This window comes from Cyprinus carpio, chromosome B12 (assembly GCF_018340385.1).
Source record: "Cyprinus carpio isolate SPL01 chromosome B12, ASM1834038v1, whole genome shotgun sequence".
Classification (NCBI taxonomy): domain Eukaryota; kingdom Metazoa; phylum Chordata; class Actinopteri; order Cypriniformes; family Cyprinidae; genus Cyprinus; species Cyprinus carpio.
The window spans coordinates 19481884-19507901 of NC_056608.1; the positions used below are offsets into that span (position 1 = coordinate 19481884).

The following is a 26018-nucleotide window of genomic DNA, read 5'->3' on the forward strand; positions in this document are numbered from 1 at the left end:
AAAGATAACAACATGTTTGATTGGAAACCAGTCACAATTTTAAAGTTAAATTTGTATTTAAAAATAAATTGTATTTAAATTTAAGAATGAAATCATTTACCTTTTGAGAGTGTGTGGCTTTTTCTTTTGTTGTTTTTTTTGTTTGTTTTTTTTACAATCATTATCTTTTTGAATTTATTGACATTTTTGCTTTTATTTTTAATTTGTATGTGAATTGTTACTAAATAAAGCATTAAAAATATATATTTGCAATATCTAGTTCAACCACTCGTTGTCAATCCTACATACAGCACCTTTAAGCTGCCATTGCATTACCATGCATAGTTTTATTTTACTAGGGCCTATATTTGAGACAGTTTAAACTAAAATGTAGGGGAATAACAATAATAATTAGTTTCGATACTTGGGGAAAATTTAAAACATATCACGGGAAGATATCATGGAACATTTATTTAATGATAGCAAAAGTAAATTTCTTACTTAAATGTTTTATATGAAGAGTTTATTTGCAAAAAACAGATAACTATTTTTATTCATTTTCATAAATCATGTTTTTTTTTATTGTGTTATGTTTTTATTGTTTTATTGTGTTAGTTAGCTGTATTTTTTTATTATTATTATTTATTTATTTTTTATTATTTAATCAAAACAACCCAACTGCAGTTTGATTGATATTAACTGAAATGCAGGATAAAAAACAAACAAACAACGAAAAACATGATTTTTGAATGGTCAGTATCTGTTTTTGCAAATGAACGCTTCATATACATATATTTAAATATATATGGGATGGGAATACACCGGGGATGGGAATACTCCTAGATTTATACAAACTAAGAAAGTCAAAAAAAACATTAGGTTATGCCTCACTCTCTCCTATTATTATTATTAGTAGCAGTATTGTTGCTGTTGTTGTTAAATTGTACTATTAAATGAGCATATTCAAAACATTCTAATAACTTATAATGTTATTGTAATAATTAATTATTAATATGACTGAAAAAATAGGTACCTTGAAAAGGATCAAGATGGGACTCAGTTCGTGGGTTATTTCATGCTAAAAGGTGGATTAATATTTCATCCTCACATCCACAAAAAGTGCTAATGTTAACATTAACCATCTTAAAAGACGGTACACTTAAGAAGAAATATTTCCATCATGTGCAAATATTTCATGCCAAGGTTAAATTATACAAAACAAAATCAAGTAGACCTTTCACTTTTGATGGTTTTTTAATGCTGTTCATGCATTAGTTCAGGGGTATTTATGTATATTATGTCTTAAAATTACAATAACTTGCACATGTAACACACTCATGAGTTTACAGTAAAAACAGAGATTAAAGGAAACATTCATATTTCACATTTAACTGATACTGAGTTGGTTTAGGTATTATGGCTTATGCTAAAGTTATGTCTTAAAAAAATCAGTAAACAGGTGGGGGGGGGGGCAAGGGTAATAATCTTGGATGATTTTTTTTTCAATTTACTTTTGATTTAACTGATTTAAAGACTGTTTTCAATTGGAGTTTTCTTATTTGGCATCTTTAGGGTCCGTGTTCTACTTGGATGCCTTTACACACACCACTTTCCTCATGGAGACAAGAAACAACCTTAGAAACAATAGATTCAAAGCCAAACTATATATATTTGGTTGATTGGCTGGTATATACTGATGACTGCTAACATCATAACAAAATCACACCATGCCCGACAGTCAGTTTAAAATCTTATAAAGAGTGTAACCCTGAAAGCAAAACATCCCTGACCTTCTCTCTTTCTCCTTATCCTCTATTTTCTTCTTCTCAGCTTCCACAGTCTCAAAAAACTCGCTCTCTGTACAGGCCAGAAGTTCCTCCATGTCATCTTTTCCTCCCTCATCCTCTACAGAGGTGCTATGTTTCATTTGATGCCTCTCTCTGTACTGACCTTCCAGAATCTTTTCTCTCTTGGTCTCACGTTCAAACATCTGAAATGAAGTAAAAATCCATTCCAACAGCTCAGAGTACATCAAAAGCGGGGAAAAAAAAATTTGTGTCTTAGAATCGTATCTCTTTATAGTTCACACATAAATTAAAATGGTCATCCTTTACTAAAATCTCATGTCAATATGAATTTTAAAGTGTGAATGTGTTTGCATTTGTGAAGGAAGTTATGTTCATGTCTCACTTCTGAGACCAGGGCCTTCTCGTTCTTCTGCAGAGTGCACAGGTCTGGTGACATCTTCAGCAGTCTAACAGTTCCTAGCTGAGATCCACAGCACACCATAGAGTCTTTATCTCGTACACGGATGCTGTACAGAGCTTCATCACAAACCTGTGAGAAAAACAAACTCATAAACAGTATAAACAAATAATGATTTGATATTTAGATGTTATAAGTTTTAGGTGTTGTTTGGTTTTTAGTTTTGGATTTGGGATGGGGTCCTTCTCTTTAAACAGTATGTCCCACACATCCAAGGTGCCGTCCATCTTCACCGTAAAGAAGACAGAGGGTCTGACTGGACTCCAACAGCCATCTAAGAGATAGGTCATGTGATATCTGTAGAAACAGTTTCTATGATTTTGTGATTCCAGGAGCTCTTTGTACGTTCTTCAATTAAAAACAACAGTTAGTGAGGGAACATTTAAAAAAAAAAAAAAAAGATTTGATTTAATGTGTTCTTTAGCCTTTTAATTCAGAGTTAGATTGTTTTGTATTAATAATAATGTATAGCATATTAATTTAAATAAAATTTTAAGTCATCCTGTGGCCCCCTAGGCCTCCTGGTTGGGAACCACTGACTTAAAATATAGTTTATCCAACTTTACATCACAAATAGTAAAATAAAACCCATCTGATTGGTATAATTGCTGCTCTGTCAGTACTGTATTTCAGAACAATAACAGTTTCTTACTTGGACGAAATGATGGAGGACTCTTTGATATCCTCTGACCAGATGCGGGCGGTCCAATCAGCAACAGTCAAGAAATTCTTTGGAAAGAAGGGGTTCCTCTGGAGGGCGTAAATGGGGCCATGGTGTCCGCTGTACATGCATACAATCGGATCATCTGTGGTCTCTAACTTGCGATTGCACGAGACCACAAGCCCCTGCTCTGTGCCCACAAGAAACTTGGCCTTGTAATCAAAAGCAAAAAAAAAAACTCTCAACATGAATTTCCACAATGGAATGAGACAACAAATGAGAGCTGCTCTTACCATACTGTTTTCAAACTCCATTGAGACTGCACCAAAGGCATTTTCACGGTTTCCCTTCTTACTGGGATCCAGCACGAGCCGCTTGGTGGGCTCATTCATATTACGAATGTCCCAGAACAGTACCTGGTGTCAGATAGATACTTCTTTGAGTACAGTATTTAATCTGACTAATTTTAAAGGTTTGTCAGTATAGTGATCCACTCTGTGAAATATTGGTGGCTTATTTGAATGTTTTTGGACTGTTTTGCCACTGTACACTGACCTGACCATCTGTAGAAGCAGAGAAAGTTTCAGTGCCTATCTTTGTCTGCAGCCAGATGACCTTGTAGACAGGATCTTTATGGCTATGCTCAGTGGCGGACATCTGTACTGGCTGGCTGCCACTCCGAGTGTCCCAATAGCCTGGAAATAAGGCAAACTCTCTGACTTGAGAACATTTGTGTACCTTTACGTAAATACATCTTCAGCTGTGATTTCAAACATACATCTGTGATGTCTGCAATCAATGGCAAACACATAGTAGACTGTAAGTACTTGAGCATCGCTGAGCTTGCACAGATGTGTCTGATGAATGGAAACAAGCATATCTCCCTATATATATCATTCATATGCAATTCATATTCATAATAAAAGCCCACCGATCTGTCCATTGTAGCTTCCTCCAATAAGGATGTGAGTATCTTTGTGGTTGTACTCCAGACAAACAAGCGGAGATATAGGTTTCAGAGTCATCTCCGGTTTATTGCAAATTTCTGTAGATGAAAGAAAAAATATATATATTTACCAAATACATAAATAGTGTCATCAATGAATCTGTGTATAACATACCAATGTTCCATATGTAGGAGTCAAAGCTCATATTTTTCGGCGCTCTCTGAAATTCCAGGCAAGAGTAGGCAACGGCTAGTTTATGATAATCAAGCGGGTGCCAGGACAAACTGGTGGCGGTGCGTTTTACTTTATTTGGGTCTCTAGAAAAAAATCACATTGTATTTTGTAGTTGTGCCACATAAATCACACACTGCATCTAGCTTTCTCTCTACTTATTTATTGAGCCACCCATCCAACCGAGCCAAATCATGTGTACATTAGTTGTTCACCCTAATGTTCTCTAATAAGTGTGCCCACCTTAGCATACTGATGATTCTTGATGCTGGCTCGTACTCCATTTCCTGCACCACCTTCTCATCTTTTAAATCTGGGAAACAATCTTCTGCTTCTTTACACTGGTTGCAGTGTTCCATGACCTTCAGTTGATAAGAAGACAAGAATTCATGAAGTGATTGTGTTTCTGAGGACATGCTACAAGTCTTGAATTATTTGATGACCTTTATTTGAGAAGACTTTTGTTATTTAATATGAAGTTGTTAAAAAGAAATAAGAGTTTTTTTGTTCCATAAAGGAAACTTCTACAGGATACTCTTGTCTATCCAATTAAAATGAATGGAGACATCAGCTTTACAAGAATGCAAAAGCTCCATAAAAGTATAAAAGAATGACAAATATATTGCATCTGTCTCATCAAATGGGTTTGAAAAAACATGAGGATGGGACAGTATTTTCATATTTACCTGAACTATTTACATTCAAAGTAATGTAAACAAAATTTGCTTTCTTTAAATCAAAGTCGAGAGGAGGAAAATCGCTCAGCAAGCGTATTCTATAATTTAAGCACATTATTGCTCACTTTGCAGTGCCTGATACTGCTAAAATGTTTATGGTGTGTTTATGGTGTTGTCACTCACGCTAGCAGTCTCCATAATCGTGTGCTGACAATGCTCATCCTTCAGATATTTCTTCTTGTAGCGGGCAGTCACCTCCGTGTCGTCTGCATTGATCATTTTTGCCCATCCCCCTTCTACATGGTTTATTCCTTGTGACACTTTTTCAAAGGAAGTCATTGTGCTCACCTGAACAAGTCAAACAAACATTTTCATGTTTTCACTACGTCTTAACATATTGTTTATATTATATATATATATATATATATATATATATATATATATATATATATATATATATATATATATATATTATATATATATATATATATATGATGTAAGGATGTAAATATATTTTGATTTTTTTTTTTTTTATCACACTGGCATTTAGATTTTCCTTGTTTAAGCATTATTTAAAAAAAAAATGATGTTGATCAATGTTGCTGTTTTCACCTCTGTCATATCCTTGCTGAGTTCTGTGTTTACTTCAGATCCACAGATCTCTTGCAGAGCAGGATCCGGTGGAATGTCCTCATGCTCCACAGCACTTTCTGAAAAGTCACACGAGTGATCGATGTCCATTTTGAAAGCTAGAAAAAAAGGGATAGGGACATGTACTGTAAATAGAATCTTAAAGGAGGTGCTTGAAGATACACATTAGAGGTAGATTCATATTGGTTTCTTTGACTGATGTTTTCTTGTGAAAAATGTTTTAATTGGCAATCAATGTACTATACGTTTTTCCTCTGTCCTCACTATCACTTTGTATCCTAAGAGTCTTTTGCGATATCTTCAATGTACTATACGTTTTTCCTCTGTCCACTCAGGACCTTCGGGTCAAAAATCGGGATTCAGGTATACTTTTTTTCAGTAAAATCAATCAAATGTATTTTTGTTCAATAATATTTCTTCGGGATTTCCTTTTTGGTTTTTTTTTTTTTTTTTTTTTTGTTTTGAGATAATTTTTATGATAATAATGAATTTTTTATCAATAATTATGATCAATTTTTCCCATTGAATATAATAGAAAATTTATATATATATGTAATTTTTTTTTTTTTTTTTATTAAGCTGTATTTTATTTTAAAGTACAGCCAAGGCCTATAGTTTTAAATTAGATTGGTGTGGTATTAAGCATTTTATATTGCAATAGCACATTTTTACCACTATAGAGAATGTAGAAAGGTTTGTGAATTCTAGTGATTTTGCACATATTTGCCTATTTATTTCAGGTTGTGGATTTTTAATATCTAATCACACATTCTCAAGACTATAGTTGGTTTAAATGGTAATTTCCATTTTAATAACAGTTTGCACTAGAAAGAGAACCATTTTGTTACCCATTTGTTTAATTCTACTAATAATAATAAAAAATTAAATTATTTCAATATTCCTTTTATTATAAAATTTCCATTAAAATTATTTTTTGCAACAGTGAACAGTAACTCTGCAAAATTGCCAACAGCAATTTGAACAAAAAACAAAAATAACAGCAAACGTTAATTTTCAAACAGTACATGTAAATGGAAAATAGAAAATATAAAAAAAGTGTTTTAAATATCATCATAACTAAATATTTACATATTTTATGTCCCTATTATTTTTTTGCACTTATCAAAATGCAACTGAATAAAAACTTAACAGTTATCAAACTAAATTAATTATTTTATAAACTGTCAAACAGTAAATTAGAGAAATAAAAAAAATCATTCTAACTTATTTTATTATTTACAAAAATTATCACAGTTGTCACACATCACAATAGAGTGTCCCTTACAAATTGGAATGTGGCACTTTGAGCAAAAACGATGCCTGTTTTGCTTTCTACATCTTCTTCTTGGCGGGGGAGGGACCAGCTTGGGAGGGACCAGATTGGGAGGGTGCTGGGCTCAAAGTGGCAATATGTATACCCCAAGTTTTTGTCATAAACAAATGCTGTGATTGTTTTTTTGTTTTCATAAAACAGTGCTTGCAATACGCCTGAAAGTTACAGGGAAGAATTCCAGTCCTTTGACCTTACTCTCTGTGTGACATGTGTGTGTGTGTGTGCCGTGTTTCAAGGAGAGAGAGCATAGTGTGTGACTTTTGAATTTTGGAACCAATGATTGATTTTATTTCAGCTGTTACAGGCTTCACCAGTCTAGTATTTCCTTGTGTGTTGTGTCAACAGATGCTGTGATTTTGGCTTCTTGATTTTATTGCTGCAATAGGCCTGGAGGACTAGGGAAGAATTCCAAAATGTGCGTGTGTGCGTGCGTGCGCGTGCTTGTGTGTGTGTGTGTGTGTGTTTGAGTGTGTGTGTGTGTGTGTGTGTGTGTGTGTGTGTGTTCGTGTGTGTGTGTTGTGACTTTTGCATCCTTTATTTGATTCATTGATTTTATTTCACATATTCTCACATTTCTCTGTTACAGTTTCACCAGTCTCATATTTCCCTATGTGTGTGTGTGTGTGTGTGTGTGTGTGTGTGTGGTTTTTGCAACCTTGATGGCTTAAAGCCTCATGCTTTCATTGCTGTGCACTTTATTTCTTACATGTGATGAATAATGCTTTTATTTCACACATTTCCCAAAATTAGCTTTTGCACTATTGTTGTGTGCGTGTGTTTTTTTGTGTGTATAAGTGTGGTGTGTTGTGTGTGTGTGAAATTTTTTTGTCTGTTTTGGACTCTTGATGTTTTAGAGATTCACCCCTTCACTGCTGTGTGCTTTTTTTTTCTGCATCGTGGCTGTCCACAAAAAAACTCAGTATTTTCATATTTTTGCCAATTTCCCATTCATTTCCTATGGCGGGTCATTTTTGACCCGAAGACCCTGAGTGTGACTGTTTTTTTTACGACCACTTAGCAAATCCTGTCCCCCCATCATTTTTTGGGTGTTCATATACCAAGTACCAATAAAGTCACCAAGTTTCGGACCATTCCGATGAAGCTACGATTTTTAACATTTTTTTAAAAAAAAATTTTGGGTCATTAATGACCGAAGAACCCCAGAAATCAATGTACTATACGTTTTTCCTCTGTCCTCACTATCACTTTGTATCCTAAGAGTTTTTTGTTCTAAATATTGGAGAGGGGTTTTTTTTTCACCCGGCCCCTCCTCCTCAGACTTGACGCACACGCAGGTTGCCAGATTGACGACACAAACAGGAACGAGCGCACTTGCTGATGAATGGAATTAATTACCTGTGTTTTCCGCCAACTGGCAACCCGGGATGCCGAAATAAAATTGGGTAAACTGGCAGTGCGCGGGTTTCACAAACCAAAACAAAGATCGACATTTCGGCCCGGAAGCACATTTTCAGAGGAGAATAACTGACTTTAGCATTGTTTTTCAGATAAACAAGTATGTTAACTTCGCATGTTTCTTAAATATCTGCAAACATATTATGGTATTTTTATGCTTTAGTAGAGTCAAAATCTTACACACAGCACCTTTAATATCATCACCCTACATTCTTTTCTCTCTGTATAATAAATAAATATATATCGTAAAAAGAAATAACACCCTCACGTTTGTCAGTTTATATTCTCACTGGACAATAACTAACTTCTGCTCTTTATTTCCACAGAGTTTAGAGCAGGAATGACACATAAAAACACACTGAAAGCAAGATTGTCTGCTTTATGAGTCACACTTACAGAAACGAAGAACAAAAACGCCGCCACTAGAGAGCGTTAAGCAGTTAACGTCTCGATGGTAAACAAGCAAGCTAGCATTAAAAAGCTGAAACGTAAAGAAACTTCGTCTTATTTTTAGTTTTTCTCAACACAGTTCTATAATAATCGAAATTTTAATATAACCTTTCCTTTTATATATAAAAAATAAGATTAAAGTTGGAAATCTGCTGCTGACTTACCTTCTCAGAGTGTGAAGGAATCAAAATATAACGGACAGTGATAACGTCAGTGATGAAAAAAAAAACCGTGATAAAAAGCGCCCAAAATATCTATCATATAATAGTCGTATAATCTATCGTATAATAGTGTGTATTTAATATATTTTTACGACTACGTAATCGGTATTATTCAATAAATTACAGTATTTTTTAACTTGCAGCTCTTGAATAGCATACAGAATACGTCTCGTGAATATTAATCAGACCGTGCTGACGTCAGGTAGCCCTACTGCCTACTGCGTCTGACGTCACGTAACCTAATGAATGAATATTCATAAGTCAATTCATTACCATACTGTGAGAAATCTTTTATCAACCAAACAACATTTGTAAAGAAGCAGGCGTGTTTTGCATTCTTTCTAAAACACCACCGACCACTGCAAGAATAGTCTATAAAAAATGTAATAAGGCTGGAAAATGTATTCACAACTTGAAAAGATGGAAAATGAACAGAACAACAGAAAGAATATACAGAAAAGAATACAACAAATGCTTTTGATGAGATTATATAAGAAGCTGCCATTCCTCATCATATTATCTAAAAATAATTACATTATTTATCATGAATAAAACAATTATAATGAATACAATTTTTTTTAAAAAGCAGCAAAATAAGAAAAAGCTTGATCTTGACCCACTGTATATCATATTTTGTGGCTAAATGCAGCAAAAATCTCTTTTTTTTTCACCTGATTTAAACATAAGACATAAAGACAGACATAATCACTTGATTTAAAAATAAAAATAATAAAATCTAGAGACAGCATAATTAATGTACAATAAATCTGGTCTTATGCATATTAAGGAAGATACCTGAATTAGTCCTAAACTTGTGAATTATCAGGTTTCTTAATTCTTCGCACCACCACCCTATTCTTGCGTCCCTGTCTTGTGCCAGGCTCAGGTGGGTTTGCCTCTCCCTCAGGAGGTGGACGCTCCGCTCGAGGAGGCGAATGACCTCTGCCAGTTCGTGCTTCATCCACAAATAACTCTATTCCCTCAAACTTAGTGGTCAGCTCCGCTAGTCTCTCTTTCAAGGAATTAAATTCCTTGTACAGGTCATTTAGAGCTTCAGATAATTGCTGAATCCTGAAAAAAAAAAATAAGAAAATTAAGATGGAGCAAGCACATAAATATATTTATTTAATTATTTAATTTTTTTTTAAACATACCTTCCGTAGTCTGGAAGCACTGTGCTGTGATCATTCAGAAGGAGATCTTTGACTTGGGTCATGATGGCATATTTCCAGTTATCCAAGACTAAAGAGAGATTGGCACATCCTCTCAAGTTCACTTTCTCAGCTAACACACACACACAGAGAGAGATTATTATATTTCTTTATTTTTATTATTATTATTTTTTAAATGTTTTTTGTTAAACATTTACAGTTAATACATTTAAATATTTTATCATGGTATAATTATTCACAATACAACTTAAATGTGTTATAATTACATAACGTTTCGAAAGCTTTTATAGAAAAATAGAATTTTTAAAATATACATATGCAGTATTTTACCTTCAGTTTTGTAGTCCCACTCCACAGTCTGTCTCGTGCTCTTCTGAGCAGCTCCCAGCGAGAGCACAAAAAGTAATGGCACTAGACAATTCATGACTCTGCACAACCAAATAAATTCAAACAGGATCACAAATGAAATTAAATCAGATGTTTAATAACTGACAATATGAACTGTAAAAACATTTAGGGAAACCAGCATTTTATGACTATAATGATGTGCTTACCTGAGGCCAGTCGGATTATATGTCTCAAAAGCCAAATAAATAATGATAATCATGAAAAAACACACGTTCAAATATCATTGAATATCAGCAGTTTGTGTTTTTCTGGCTTTTATATTATCGTTCCCACCTAATCCCGCCCAGTGGTTCAGGCCATGTCTGAGTGGAGTTAAATTTCAGTTCAACTCACCTGGTCACACATTCTTTTGGAAGAAAAACAGATTTTATAAATCAAAGACCCATCTGTTTTTTTTTTTTTTTTTCATGTATATTCAATATACCTAAACAATGCAATTAGATACTCAAACAAGTATAGCGAAATATCAAGAAATCTAGAGAGGGTCATTGCAAACATATTGGGAAACCTGTTATAATATAACAATAGACATTATTTAATTTAATTTAACTAAATAAATTATATACAAATATGATGTGTAGCCTACCTATTTTCACTGACATGGATGTGTGCACTTCTGTGGAGTTGGGTAGGTGTAAGGAGAGATAAAGTGTTAAATTAAGAGGACTAGATAGAATCCAGATGTGTCAGACTGAACTTCTGAGAGCTTCAGGTAAGATGTTTGATGTCAAGTTCACTCAACCTCTGCATTCCAGCGACTCATCTGCCACACATATGAGGTCCTTCTGAAACTTCTTTAAGCTTTACTTTAAGAATCAAAAGTTGACCTAGACATTTTTTTTTTTAAAAACTTACTGTAAAATCTTGACCTTCAGGGTACACACAGATTTATGCTGACAAGTAACTGGTTTGTGTGACATACTAGGAAAAAGTCCATATGCTCAGTTTGTATAAAATATATGTAGAGCCCTTGAAGTATATCTAAAGCAATACATCAAGCAGCATGGGGTCCCATCTGGTCTACCCTACCATAAAAATGAATTAACGTTTGTATTTTTTAACCAAAAAGTTGCTGTTGAAGGCTAAACTAATTCATTAGTTATCTACGAACAAAAAATCTGAAAAAAAAAAAAAAAAGACAAGACCACAGCATCCAAAGGAATCGGTTTTATTGTTGAACATTTTTTTTTTTTAATTTAAAACCCCAAAACCAATTGAAAGCATACAACTCAGGGCACCTGTGTTTTGTGACAATAGGGCCTAAGCACAGCTATCTGTACCTCAAACCTCTTAAAGCAGAAACCAGATTTCAGTCTGTGAACAATGATGATCAGTGTGTGCCCATTTCAGTGAATCAACTGACTAGTGTTGGAAATTATTTTTGTTTGGGAATTAAGAAAATTGAAGAAACTCTACAAAATATACCACAAATGTAAACATCTAGATAATTTCAGAGGGCTGAAATTCTCCTGAATGCATATTTAAGAGATGTCTTTGGGCTGGTTTCTAAAACACTGATTCGTGGCCAAATGAAAATGGCTGTCAGAAGACAATATAAATTTGTTTCCAGCCAGTAAAATCTATCTGCTGAACTACACAGACCAGTGTAGAAGATCTGAGGCTGGTTTAAAAAAGTCCAAAGCAAAGATGTCAATCAAGTGGAATAAGTTTAGACTTTTGCTTTTATATTTGTAGCTCTGTTCTTCCCTATCAATCAAACAATCTCTCTTGATCTCCACCAGATGTGGAGCTGACAGGCGAGAGAGAGCGTGTTCAAAGACGGCCCTGACAGAACCCTTTGAAGGTGCAACGGTACAGGCTCCTTAAGGGCTGAACGGTGGGAAAAAAATCTCCACAACTGAAATCTGGACAAGCGCCAGGGGGACGGAAGGGGAAATTGGTAATGAAAGGGCGATGACAGAGAAATGGTGCGGAAAAGGGTACATGCACCAAAGCTGAATGGCTACAGTTTTTGCAAACGTAAACCAATCCACACTCAAAGCATAGCTTCTTAAGCATTCAGAAGTCAATTGCAAACTTGAGGAAAAGAAACCTATGCAGCCAAACCAACTCTTCAACTTCAATCTAATCAAGCATTGATGAGATTTGATGCTCAAAGAAACTCATCGTCCATCAAAATAAAGTGTTATAAAAAAATAAACGGAAGAAAATAAAGCAAGCATGCGTGAAGCGGTGAAGAAAGGGTTTTAAGAAACCATGATCAGTGCTACAAACCACAAAGCTCCTTCAGCTGCATGTTTACTTGAAAATGGGCTTGAAAAAGTAATTTCCTCTCAACAGATAAAATCTTTTGAAATTAAATAACAGTATTTTTCCTTCTGTTTATTATTTACACAACATCTTCAGTGAGAGTTGGGGAAAGACGTTTAACATCAGATGTTTCACCAATGGTGCTGAAAGGTTAGTTTGGACCACGGAGGGAGATGAGGAGGGTGGAGGGAGCTTCGCCCAAGTGCTTGTCTAAATAAAAGTCCCAGAATGCACCGGGCTCACACAGAGAGTGCTACATGGGTACAACCCATCATCTTCGGCCATCAACATCATCAAAGTGATGCAGCTCACAGCGTTGGATTGGGCGCATATTCAGGCACGCGGCTGCCATCGGCATTTAGATGCGACACAGTCAGTGAGGGAGGCGAGGAGTTAAGGATTAGGCATACTAAAACGACAGGAATACAGGTAAGCATGCCCACTCTCACTGCTGTTCCCGGTGGGATGTATGGTGCAGCCCGGATTCATGGGGTTTTAGCTGCGGGGCAAACTGCACATCTCGCAGTGCTCGGTGCCAGGTTGGTTCATGAAGGTGCAGTGGAGGCAGGACCACACAGCTGAAGAAGACTGGGGGAGAGTTGGGCCACCCATGGCATAATCCAGAGATCCCGACGGCTGCCCTCCAACTGTGCCTGGGATTAACAAAAGAAACATGGTCTGCTAGTTGAAAAACCTATTGGAGAAATCCTGAAAAACTGATGAAAAACACTTAAAGGGATACTCCACCCTGAAATGAAATTTTTTTCATTAATCACTTACCCCCATGTCATTCCAAACCCAAACTGTTATTTATTTGACAGTCTATGGGACAGTCACAAGCCTCCCGGTTTTCATCCAAAATATCTTAAATTGTGTTCTGAAGACAAACAAAGCTTTTACGGGTTTGGAACGACATGGGGGGGTAAGTGATTAATGACAAAATCTTCATTTTGGGGTGGAGAAAAGATCACAAAAATGATTTTTTTTTTTAAGAAAATAAAAAACAAATTAATGAAATTTTTTTTTTATAATTCAAAATATCAATAAAAGCATTAATGAAATTATATAAATAATACTAAAATAACACTGTCCAGGACTACTCACTGCAAAGCTGCTCGATTGTGGCCCACTGCTCAGATTTCTTCCAGGTTTGAGCCAGCTCCTCAGTGGATGTCTTCACTGCATCCAGCAGAAGCCCAATGCTGTCCTGTAGACATCAAAGAAAAGGAGATGAAGTTGTCAGGCAAAATATATATACAAACTCTTTATAAGACGAAATTAATTGTTTATTAATTTTTTTTTTTTTTTTTTTTTTTTTTTAACCAAGCAGGGTAAAGTGGGAGAATTTGATGTGTGGGTATTTTATATATAGTTATTTTATATATATCACCTGTAAGGGCATGACCTCATTGGTGACAAGAAAGAGAAGCAGATGGAAGTCTGAGACGATGTCCAGGAAGGAGGAGGAGGAGGAAAAACACTGGGAAAGATACGTTGCTAAACTGTGGAAGTCCTGCACACACAAACCATTTTTAAGTCAATATTTCACAAGAACTGTACATCTGACCACAGTAAACAGAATTACACAGAGCTTTATGCTCATCTTTAACAAGAAAAGCTGTGAGATGTCTCCAGATATGATAGAGATCTAAAACATCATTCTTTTAACCCTAAATGTGTACCTGGGTCTCTCCCAGAGCGTCTCTGTTTTCGATGGGGAAGCGAAGAGTAGAGGAGAACGTGAAAACGGGGTCCTTTGGGAAAGTGGTGGTGATCTGAAAAACAGAGGGTTAAATAGCAATAATAAACAAAAGACAAAGACAGTATTAAAGCTCAATTGTTTACAGAAGTTTAATGTCAAGTAACATCAATTGGCTCTGTATTGGGCTTTAAAGACCAGCTATCCACTTATGTCTCAGCACCAAAGAGGACAAGATCTACAGTCGTGGCCAAAAGTTTTGAGAATTACATAAATATTGGAAATTGGAAAAGTTGCTGCTTAAGTTTTTATAATAGCAATTTGCATATACTCCAGAATGTTATGAAGAGTGATCAGATGAATTGCATAGTCCTTCTTTGCCATGAAAATTAACTTAATCCCAAAAAAACCTTTCCACTGCATTTCATTGCTGTCATTAAAGGACCTGCTGAGATCATTTCAGTAATCATCTTGTTAACTCAGGTGAGAATGTTGACGAGCACAAGGCTGGAGATCATTATGTCAGGCTGATTGGGTTAGAATGGCAGACTTGACATGTTAAAAGGAGGGTGATGCTTGAAATCATTGTTCTTCCATTGTTAACAATGGTGACCTGCAAAGAAACGCGTGCAGCCATCATTGCGTTGCATAAAAATGGCTTCACAGGCAAGGATATTGTGGCTACTAAGATTGCACGTAAATCAACAATTTATAGGTTCATCAAGAACTTCAAGGAAAGAGGTTCAATTCTTGTAAAGAAGGCTTCAGGGCGTCCAAGAAAGTCCAGCAAGCGCCAGGATCGTCTCCTAAAGAGGATTCAGCTGTGGGATCGGAGTGCCACCAGTGCAGAGCTTGCTCAGGAATGGCAGCAGGCAGGTGTGAGCGCATCTGCACGCACAGTGAGGCAAGACTTTTGGAAGATGGCCTGGTGTCAAGAAGGGCAGCAAAGAAGCCAATTCTCTCCAAAAAAAAACATCAGGGACAGATTGATCTTCTGCAGAAAGTATAGTGAATGGACTGCTGAAGACTGGGGCAAAGTCATATTCTCCGATGAAGCCCCTTTCCGATTGTTTGGGGCATCTGGAAAAAGGCTTGTCCGGAGAAGAAAAGGTGAGCGCTACCATCAGTCCTGTGTCATGCCAACAGTAAAGCATCCTGACACCATTCATGTGTGGGGTTGCTTCTCATCCAAGGGAGTGGGCTCACTCACAATTCTGCCCAAAAACACAGCCATGAATAAAGAATGGTACCAAAACACCCTCCAACAGAAACTTCTTCCAACAATCCAACAACAGTTTGGTGAAGAACAATGCATTTTCCTGCACGATGGAGCACCGTGCCATAAGGCAAAAGTGATAACTAAGTGGCTCGGGGACCAGAATGTTGAAATTTTGGGTCCATGGCCTGGAAACTCCCCAGATCTTAATCCCATTGAGAACTTGTGGTCAATTCCTCAAGAGGCGGGTGGACAAACAAAAACCCACTAATTCTGACAAACTCCAAGAAGTTATTATGAAAGAATGGGTTGCTATCAGTCAGGATTTGGCCCAGAAGTTGATTGAGAGCATGCCCAGTCGAATTGCAGAGGTCCTAAAAAAAAAGAAGGGCCAACACTGCAAATACTGACTCTTTGCATAAATGTCATGTAATTGTTGATAAAAGCCTTTGAAACGTATGAAGTGCTTGTAATTATATTTCGTACATCACAGAAACAACTGAAACAAAGATCTAAAAGCAGTTTAGCAGCAAACTTTTTTGAAAACTAATATTTATGTAATTCTCAAAACTTTTGGCCACGACTGAAAGACCAGCTATCCACTTATGTCTCTGCATCAAAGAGGACAAGATGACTTAGATGTGTAGGCTGAAGGTCTAGAATTGATCAGTGCAAAAGTATGTAGTTATAATAACATGATAAACTACTCACGTCAATGATCAAGTACTCTACTGGCAGTGGTCGGGCTAAATATGTGATGTCATTGCCGAATTTGTCTTTGTCCTGGAGGTGGAGAAAAAGATTGGAAAATGTGAACCTTTTCATGCCTCACAGACAACTAATCCCATGCATTCCTATGGAAGAAGTCACACTGATAAGACTTTTTATGCCCAAAGCAACAGAAATATTAACTTTCATTCCTTCTGTTTTATGAAATGTGACACACTCAAGTAAAGGGAAGCTCAGACTGTTCAGAAACATCAGTCAAACCCTGCAAGTGATATGATCACAGTTACAGTTACATGCTGGAACAGAAATGAGAAAATGTACACTTCTGTTTAAAATGTTAGTGGTTTGATTTAAGTTATGGTTAAGTGATGGGAAAATGTACACTTCTGTTTAAAATGTTATGATTTCCTTTTAAGAAATTAAATAATAAATAAATAAATGATTGCTGTTCTTTTGAACTTTCTATTCATATATATATATAGATAGATATGTGTTTGTGTGTGTATATATATATATATATATATATATATATATATATGTGTGTGTGTGTGTGTTTGTGTGTGTATACAGAAATAAATAACATTTTAAAATCTATTAACACAGAAATGGTTGTTATTTTAAATCATAACAATATTTCACAGTATTAATGTTGTTTTTACTGTAATCTTACCAATCTCAAATGCTTGAATGGTAGTGTATGTGCATGCATCCTATGCATATATGTCTTTAGTAACATGTTGTGTGATTGATCATCTGTAGCAGGAGTGTTTTAGTCCAGTACCTTATAGAAGACATCAGGGATGTATTGCTCTGTGCTGGACTCTTTGGCATAGCCCAGTTCAGGCACATCTCTGCAGGGCAGTAGACATTCATCCCTCACCAGAGCCATGCACTGATTGGACACTTGATACCCTTCAAAGTGCACCTGGTTATCAGGACCACCTGCCAACGCATAAAAAAAGCTAGTCAAATCCATGCTCTATTTTTCATGACACTATATTTTCTTTTAGCACTAAACCTGTTAAGTTTTTCTGGGTACCAATAAAATATTCCATGCAAAAAAATGTCATGGACTGAGACTGATTTATCGGCTTTGAACTAAATACCACACAGGCTTTTGACACAACCAAATGCCTTAATTTATCACCACACTGGATAACCTGAACAGCAGCAGAAAGGAGGAAGCTGCATACCTGTTGCCACCACTGTGACAAACTTGGATCCAAAATGGCCATCCGGGGAAAGCCGACATGCGTTGGCATGTTGGTTCTGGAAGTGTCCAGCTGTGATGCACTCCTCTGCACTCAGGAAGTATGAATCCTAAACAGGTGACATAAATCCACTTGGTTAATAATGATCTCAGAACTCACTGTGTAGTTTGTTAAATGGTCATCTTCTTTTCCCAACTGACCTTGTTTCTGGTGTAGCGGACTGTGCCTATCCTAGTGTCCTCTGACAGAAGATCAGTGAAAATCCACCCCACCTGAAAAAAACAGCCAATACTACTAATTAAAAACAGCTTTACATTTTCTACATTTGGAAGCTGTTCCACATGCTCAGGTGGTAACAAGGGTCACGACTGATCAGGCCACTTCTATCATGCACCAGACAGTAACTTTGAAAGTATCATATGGAAGCCATAGATGTGTGAAGAGAAAGGAACTCTAAGAAACCCATCAGAGAGCCTCATGGGATGGATGACTACAATAGGTACGGCAGATCTACACCAAAACTATCCAGTCTCTCACTGCTATAGAGCTATACAGGAATTATGTGGAGTCTCTCACTGCTATAAATATAAATAATAATTATACCCTATAAAAAATAAACTACATAATATATATATATTATATATATATATATATATACACATATACACATATATATATACACATACACATACACATACACGCATGCATATATATATATATATATATATTTATATAACGCACATACAGTTATTTTTACATGTTATTTCTTTGATAAACTACAATTTTTAAAAGGCATGGAAAAAAGACTCACCTTCCGCAGGCCTAGTTTTGCAGCAATCTCCTCAACTGCTTCTGCCTTGGGATCTTCAATCAACTCCAAGCTGTTCTGGGTTCCAATCTGAGTCAAAGCACACAGGTGGAAAGGAAAAGAACACAAATCAGCAAAACAATACTTGACTTTTTGGAATAAAATTGTTCTTTACATGCATGATGCGTAAGAATCTACAGTGATGCAATTTATACAACTTTCTTAATCATTAGGGGGCAATTTGGATTAAATGGCAGACATGGTCAGTGAACTCTAACTTTGTATTCCACATCAAATTTTATCATTGGTTTGAATTAAATTCATTCATATGAACCGAAACCTCTGGAATTGGAGAGTATATAATTGTATTAAATTATTTTAATATATTGCCACTCCTAGTTTCCTAAAAGTTGGAAAGGAAGTACTGTCATCATTTAAGCAGAAACAACAGAAATATCTTCTGACAAGGGGCCTTGAAACAAAAAAGTTTGAAAACTGATGCCCTGAATGTTAGTCTTTTACTGCCCTCTTGTGTTTAGCTGGTATCATTGCTTAAAGAATAAAATCTTAGAGAATCAATAATTCAAAGTTATGAAAACTTACTTAATGCTATCGTTTTATTTGAAGTAAAAAAAAAATGCTGGGTGCCTGATTGTGTGTCTCTAACCTGAGGAGGTTCATAAATGGCGGCAACCTCTGCTCGAATGCCGAGAGGGATGTCTTTGTGCTCGGTGTAGCGTCCATACAGGTACCCCATCCGCTGGTTCCCCGTCTTCCTCCAGAAGTCGAGGAAACGGTCCGCAATGGTGTGATTCTCAAACATGATGTTGTCCACATGTCGATATTTCTGCAGTTTCATCAGATCAAAACAGACAGAATTATGACACTGCCCCTCAAGGAGCACTCATTTACTTGACCGAGAAGGAAACAAAGAAGCAGCGGGTTCATTTTTAAATCAAGAAATTGATTAATGAACAGTTTGTCTGTATGCAAGTTAGATGAAAGTAAAGATGTTTATGATACAGACTGAGAGGAGCTGTGTACCTGTCTGTTGAGGGTGATGGCGCTGGGTTGGCACTTGGTACAGATGCCCTCTGGCCAGGGAGGATGCCCCTCACAGCCAGACTTAATCTTACAGCTGATATTCTCAAGCGCCACAAACTTCCCCCTGAGAGACAGAAAAACTTTATTAAATCACTCTATTCCCACAACCTTATTTAAGTGAGAGTAGAGAGCTCTCAAAAGCACTAACTTGTCTGCTCCGCCGGTGAGTTTCCGGATGTAGGCGTGAAAGGACATGTGCTTGACCGGTGGGTCGAGGTGGTTCAGATAGTCTTCATCAAAAGGCTATTAAAATAGAAAATGAAAGATGAAATGGCAACTTTGTACGTTTGTGCCATGCAGCAATAATATTTTACAAAATAAACAAATACATTTCCATGACCTTTTAGGATTTTAATTATTTTCCATAACTCTTCTAGAAGGCCTAGAAATCACACTTCATTTAAAATTCCTCACATATCCATGTTTTCAGAGACTGTGTATAAATAAAAATTATAGTTATTGAACAAACTAATTTCAAAATGTAATATTTTACTTAATTTTTAGCTGTATTAGCTTATTTTAAAGTTTTAAGTCTTGTGTGTTTACTGAGGTGCCTTAGTTGAGAACCACTGGGTTAGACAAGTCTTCCCATCAGTATTCTTATGTTCCAAGGGAGGATCACGAGTTCTTACCTCTAAAGGTACGCAGTGCACACATTTCCCCATGGGACCGTGCCGGCACCTGAGAAACAATGATATAAAAATATGTCTTGAATACTCTGTAGTTCTCATATTGCAATGAATTATTCAGTTGGTTGCGTGATGCAGTACCTCCAAACTATGGCATGAAAATAACTTTGAGGTTTTAGGAATACATGTTATAAAAACTGTTTCCAATGCAGTGTGGAAAGTGAGGCAGGCTTACAGCTGGGGGTCTCGGTTTCTGTAGATCTTTCCCTCTTGTTTAGACAGATACTGGTCAATCTCGTCCTCTTGGATCTGTGGTGCAGAGTGTGAACGGGATAAGGAAGATGATGATGAAGAGGATGAAGGGAAGGAAGGGTAGGAAGAAGAAGTGTGAGGCTGAGCTGTGTCCATGTTCTCACTGGAGGGTCCAGCTGAGGATGGGAAAAGAAAGAGCATGTCGCCATGCCTAAAAGACAGAGGAAAAACAACTCAGTTATGTTTATGCATGTAAACACGCCCGTGCACAACCGAGTAAATCCAATCTGTCACAACAGCACACTTACTTGATTTTCAGCAGACTGAGGGTCTTGTTCTGTGACAGGATCTCTCCGGTCTTGTTCCGGTTCAGGTAAACAGAGAAACCATTTGAACTGAAGCCGAACTCTTTGGCAACCTGGCAAGAATGTAGCAAAGGATGTCAGAAACAAGAAGCTGACAAGTCCTTCATTTTGCTCCTGGAAATGATGAATATAACATTACTGCTGCAATTGGACATTCCTTGTCCATTTCTCTTATCCCTGTTTTGGAGCATCCACTAATAAGCTGATAAAATGTAGATCTGTTAAATAATACAGACATTCAAAATGTGTAAAGAATGTTTGCCTTTTAGAGACTGCTCAAACTCTAATGAAGTTATGAGAGTACAAAGAGTACATAGTATTTGAGATGATGGTGGAAGAAAGAAAAAAAGATTATACACTCCTCATTTTCAAACACTTTATACATACAGACATATGCAATGGAAATCTATTAATCAATTATTAAGCTACTGAATCTAGTGGAAAGCCTACTAGTAGAATGTACACAGGAGAACAAATCCAGACCTTACATTTTTAATCTAAAGCACCTACACTACACTCACTTATAACTCATTTAATAGGACACTTGTCCAAAGTGAACTCATTTGTAGCTTGACAGGCTGTTCCGAAATTGGAAGAAAGAAAAAAAGATTATACACTCCTCATATAGCCTACTTGAGAACAGTAATCTAAAAAAGTGCAGTCTCAGAAACAAACTGATCCATCATGTCCAAATGACCGTCCATTAGGCAACCGAAAACCCAGCAGAAGACCGATATCTTTACTAATCCAATCAGCAAAAGCTTTTACTGGTCACTCAGGGCACTGTGTCCTAAATTTAACTTTTAACTGTAACATACTATCCTGTTAATAACATTCAACATGGAGGCCTTTTTAAAATTGCTGCGTGCATTTCTTTGAATCCATGCACCAGAATACAAGTTGAACAAGCACACATTTTTCAAAGCTGAAAAATAGCATTTCCTGCCATTTAATCCAAAATCAAACTGTGAGACGGTCTCAAGTGATCCCCGACTCACTCTCCACCCTCCTGCTGAGAGACATGAATCTTTAATGGGCCCTGCAGTGTCTACATCAGGCAAACACAAACCCTCTGCCCGTCTCAAAAGAGCCTTCAGCACCTTCAACTACCAATATCCTCTAAGACTGCTATTATAATATACTTTACCCTACCAACTGGCATAATGGTCAAAGACTGACATGAGGTAACTACTTAATTATTCTGAATATTGATTACCTACTACTACTTTTCTATTAAACACACAACTAGTCAGACCTAGAAATAGAATTTTATGAAATATAGCAATTTTTAGATACCAAATAACAAACAGAAATAAACTATAAAGGCCCTACATTTTATATTAGAGGCATTATGGTCACTTTCAATGGGATTTTGGCTACAAGCCCTGGTTCATTCCTGACTTTGCTGCAAGCACACCGCCCATCAAGCTTTGCAACACAGCAGAAACGCATGTCACTGCAGTGTATAGACATAGGTCTCCTTTTTCAGAGCCACCTCATTAATAAATCAACATTCAGTACTCAGCAGGAACAGGAGCCTGTGCCGCCACTTTATAAAAACTTACAGGATCTGATGCTTTGCTTTTGTTGTAGTATTATTCTCAGCTTCTGAGACTATGAAATGTAACCATTGCATAAGTGCAAAGGCATGACAATGAATACTATCTGGGGTGAATAGTAACACCTACTCTGTCATAACTATAGTGAAGGAGCAAATTAATTTGACAGTATATTTAATACTTATTCTATGAGTCTGCAACGTGATTTTTTTTTCTTCTTGCACTAAACTATTTTTAATCCACTTAGCTTCAAAGGCTGTTTGATAAATGTTATATTCCATTTTTGGAGGAAATATATTATATGCTACAGTTTAAGAATTTGGGGTTGGTAAGACTTTTCTGATGTTTCTGAAAGCATTTTCTTATGCTCACAAGAGCCCGGTTGCATAAACTGTTTAGAATATTTTTTGCTAATATATACAGTAGTTAACCTTTGAAGTGGATCAAAACCTTTCATCAAAGTTGTCCTTAAACCAAAATGCATTCTTGTCTTAGGACAACTTATTAATGAACTTTTTGGATCCACTTCAAATGTCAGCTACTGTATGTAGCATACACACAACCCTACTGTCATTAAAAGGTTTTAAATAAAAGAATTATACATATAAGGTCTCCCGCACACTATCTTAACTTGCTAAATAAATTTTTAATCACACAACGTTTCGGTCACATGACCTTCATCAGGAGTATACAAATGTTCAAATTCATCTCTTTTAAGATAAACACATGACCAATTAACAGAGTTCCATCTGCAAATAATTAAACTCATTGGGAGTATATAATTAGCACCGCATCATAAACAGTTGTTATAGTTACAACAATCCAGATCACCTATAGGTTAACAAATTCATCTAAAAAAGACACAATCAACACATCGTCATCAAACTTTGGGTGATCACGATGAGGCTCGAGAATTTGTGACATATTTGAATAGCTTGGTTGACGACTTGGATTTTACTTCTGAAATTAATTCGTCTAGAGTACACTTCCTGGATATGTGGATACAGAAGAACGAAGGCAGTTTGACCACTACTTTGTACACAAAAGAGACCGATCGTAACACACTTTTACTCGCTACCAGTTTTCATCCGACTTTTTTAAAAAAGGACTGCCTAAGAGTCAGTTCTACAGACTGAGGAGGATTTGTTATTCTGATTCCGATTTTATTGAGAAATCGAAAATCATGCAAAAATAAGTTTTGAATAGAGGTTATCCTTTAGATTGGATTGATGAAGGATTTAATACAGCTTTTTAAAAAGACGCGGTCTGAATTGCTAAAAAAGAAACAAGAAAAACGAAGAAAGTATTCTTTTGCTTGTATTACAACACATTCACCTAAGTCTTACATGATAAAATCTATTTTTAAAAAACACTGGCATTTGTTGTCTTCTGATTCGGAGTTGAGCGATATTTTAGACATCCTCCTTTGATTGTATACAAACGCGCTAAGAATTTAAAAGACAGTTTTGGTACATGCTCGGTTTCAGAGCGTTAGCCCTCGTGCATCTCAGAGTCTACTTAGTCCCATACAGAAGGGCAATTATCGTTGTGGGAATTGTGCTCAGTGTAATAATACTTTTAAAACATCAACTTTTTGTCATCCTAGAACGGGCAAAAAATATAGCATCAAATCTGTGATTACTTGTGTTTCCACTCATGTAGTGTATTTGATTCGTTGTCCTTGTGGTATAGGCTATGTGGGAAAAAACGTCACGTCAGTTGAAACAAAGAATTAGTGAACATAAGAGTTCAATAAGCTTGAAGAAGAAAGAAAAAGATCTAAGTTATCCAGTTGCGGTACACTTTTTAACTTTGAATCATGACGTAACCTCTTTACGTTTTTGTGGGATTGAAAAAAGTAACTTTGCCACCTAGAGGTGGAGACATTGAATTACTTCTACAAAGACGTGAACTGTTTTGGATTTACACCCTCCAAACTTTATCACCTATGGGTATGAACCGATGAAGCATTATTTAATGTAATGCTATAGTCATGCAATTGTTTTGAATGAGGTGTTCTTTTCCACTATGTATTCATGATGAGTTTGAGTGACTGTGGAACCTGACTGATTGTTATAACTGTTTAGAATTACAATTTGATGCTGTTTGATGACGAGTGTGTTGATTGTGTCTTTTAGATGAATTTGTTAACCTATAGCTGATCTGGATTGTTGTAAGTATAACAACTGTTTATGATGCGTGGGTGCTAATTATATACTCCCAATGAGTTTAATTATTTGCAGATGGAACTCTGTGTAATTGGTCATGTGTTTATCTTAAAAGAGATGAATTTGAACATTTGTATACTCCTGATGAAGGTCGTGTGACCGAAACGTTGTGTGATTAAAAATTTATTTTGCAAGTTAAGATAGTGTGCGGGAGATCCTTATATGTTTATACGACCCACCAGGTCTTATTTATTATTTTTTTCTACGCACCTATTACTTACAGGTGTGCGATGGAGTTCGTACACAACCCTACTGTCATTAAAAGGTTTTAAATAAAAGAATTATACAATATATGAGAAAGAAAATAAGATCACAGATTGAGGTTCCTAATACCTTCTTGAGGAAAGCTGCAGCTGTCTCACGCTTTTTTGGGGTCTGGACGCGGACGACCTGTCAATAAATAAACATAAGGGAAGGAAAAGTAAGTTTATGCTTACTACAACAGGTTGTTGTTCAATCATATGCATGTTTCTCACACAGATCTAGCACAAAATTACTCATACAGAAAAGTTACAAGTTAAAACGAGACGAGAGCTCAACTACAAATCATCAAAACAAGCCAGTATGAATCAGAGAAAACAGAGAAATCAGTGCCATTTGACGCTCAGTAAACTGTCGCAGAGGGTATGCATGCCACACGAATCCATGTCCAAACAGATCATATTAACACAGAGCTTCTCTCATGCTCTCACTGCTTTTACAAAAACCAAAGCAAAACTTAATGTCTCATTCAAAGCACTTTAATAAGTTACTCAATGTCATTTCACTTCCAAAATATAAAACTTTAAGAAGCATGGAAGCTAAACAATCCTATTACCTTCTATCTTAACACCTCGGCTATTTATTAAGATGAAATGCAGCATCTAGACTTTAAGATGTAACGTTAGTTGACATGAAGACGAGATGTGTCAACCTGTGCCAAGTAACGTTAAATTCCGAAATAATAAACCTCAGCTGCAAATTATAAAGTGAATAAGTCAGATGTGTTGTAAACACACACATAAATGTGTTGTGTTTTTAAGCATTCAATGCGTTTCTAGACGATTCTGGCTGAGTCTGATCATTAGCATTATGCTAACAATTCTGCTGCCTCATCACTGGATGACAGACTTCATTCAAACTACCGATTTACACACGCAGACTGACACTTACTATGTTTTCCGCCATGTTGATGGGATGAACCGTCCCTCTTGATGTCGCTGAAATGAGAGTTGACGTATTTTAATATCGCTGCCTGTTTATATGATCTGCTCGGAGCTATGCAGCGATGCCAAACTCACAGAGCCGGTGCTACATCTATGTGAATCCGGGCTATGACGGGGTCCTGCTTAACGTCACCGGATAGAAACAAAGAGTTAAATGTTGTGTTCCTGTAAAAGTCCGTTTATTTTTAGAGCTTGTATGCATTATTTTATTTTATTTGATAAATAAGAAACTACTTACAGCAACAAAAACTTACTTTAAAATTATATAAATCGTTTTTGTTGCTGTAGAATTTCCATCTAGAGATTATGCAGACATATTGTGTATTTTCTT

General features: G+C 36.3%; 2 protein-coding genes across 2 annotated transcripts; both read right to left on the reverse strand.

Moving 5' to 3' along the window:
- Window positions 1-1483: 1483 nt before the first annotated feature.
- On the reverse strand, window positions 1484-8920 carry dnai2a (dynein, axonemal, intermediate chain 2a). Its single transcript, XM_042735909.1, has 13 exons — window positions 8775-8920; window positions 5373-5509; window positions 4944-5108; window positions 4327-4445; window positions 4027-4169; window positions 3837-3950; window positions 3461-3600; window positions 3199-3321; window positions 2897-3117; window positions 2417-2541; window positions 2170-2327; window positions 1770-1969; window positions 1484-1592 (listed from the first exon to the last, which is right to left on the reverse strand). The coding sequence occupies exons 2-13, from the start codon at window positions 5499-5501 to the stop codon at window positions 1562-1564; spliced, it is 1668 nt and encodes a 555-aa protein (XP_042591843.1). The 5' UTR covers window positions 5502-5509; window positions 8775-8920; the 3' UTR covers window positions 1484-1561.
- Window positions 8921-11563: 2643 nt separating this feature from the next.
- On the reverse strand, window positions 11564-25798 carry LOC109105177 (nuclear protein localization protein 4 homolog). The gene is made up of 17 exons (XM_042735908.1): window positions 25635-25798; window positions 24816-24872; window positions 20639-20748; window positions 20314-20541; window positions 20082-20130; window positions 19598-19692; window positions 19390-19513; window positions 19013-19192; window positions 18349-18435; window positions 17738-17809; window positions 17520-17646; window positions 17108-17268; window positions 16309-16380; window positions 14365-14457; window positions 14073-14195; window positions 13787-13889; window positions 11564-13335 (listed from the first exon to the last, which is right to left on the reverse strand). The coding sequence occupies exons 1-17, from the start codon at window positions 25647-25649 to the stop codon at window positions 13178-13180; spliced, it is 1854 nt and encodes a 617-aa protein (XP_042591842.1). The 5' UTR covers window positions 25650-25798; the 3' UTR covers window positions 11564-13177.
- Between the last annotated feature and the right edge of the window lie 220 nt (window positions 25799-26018).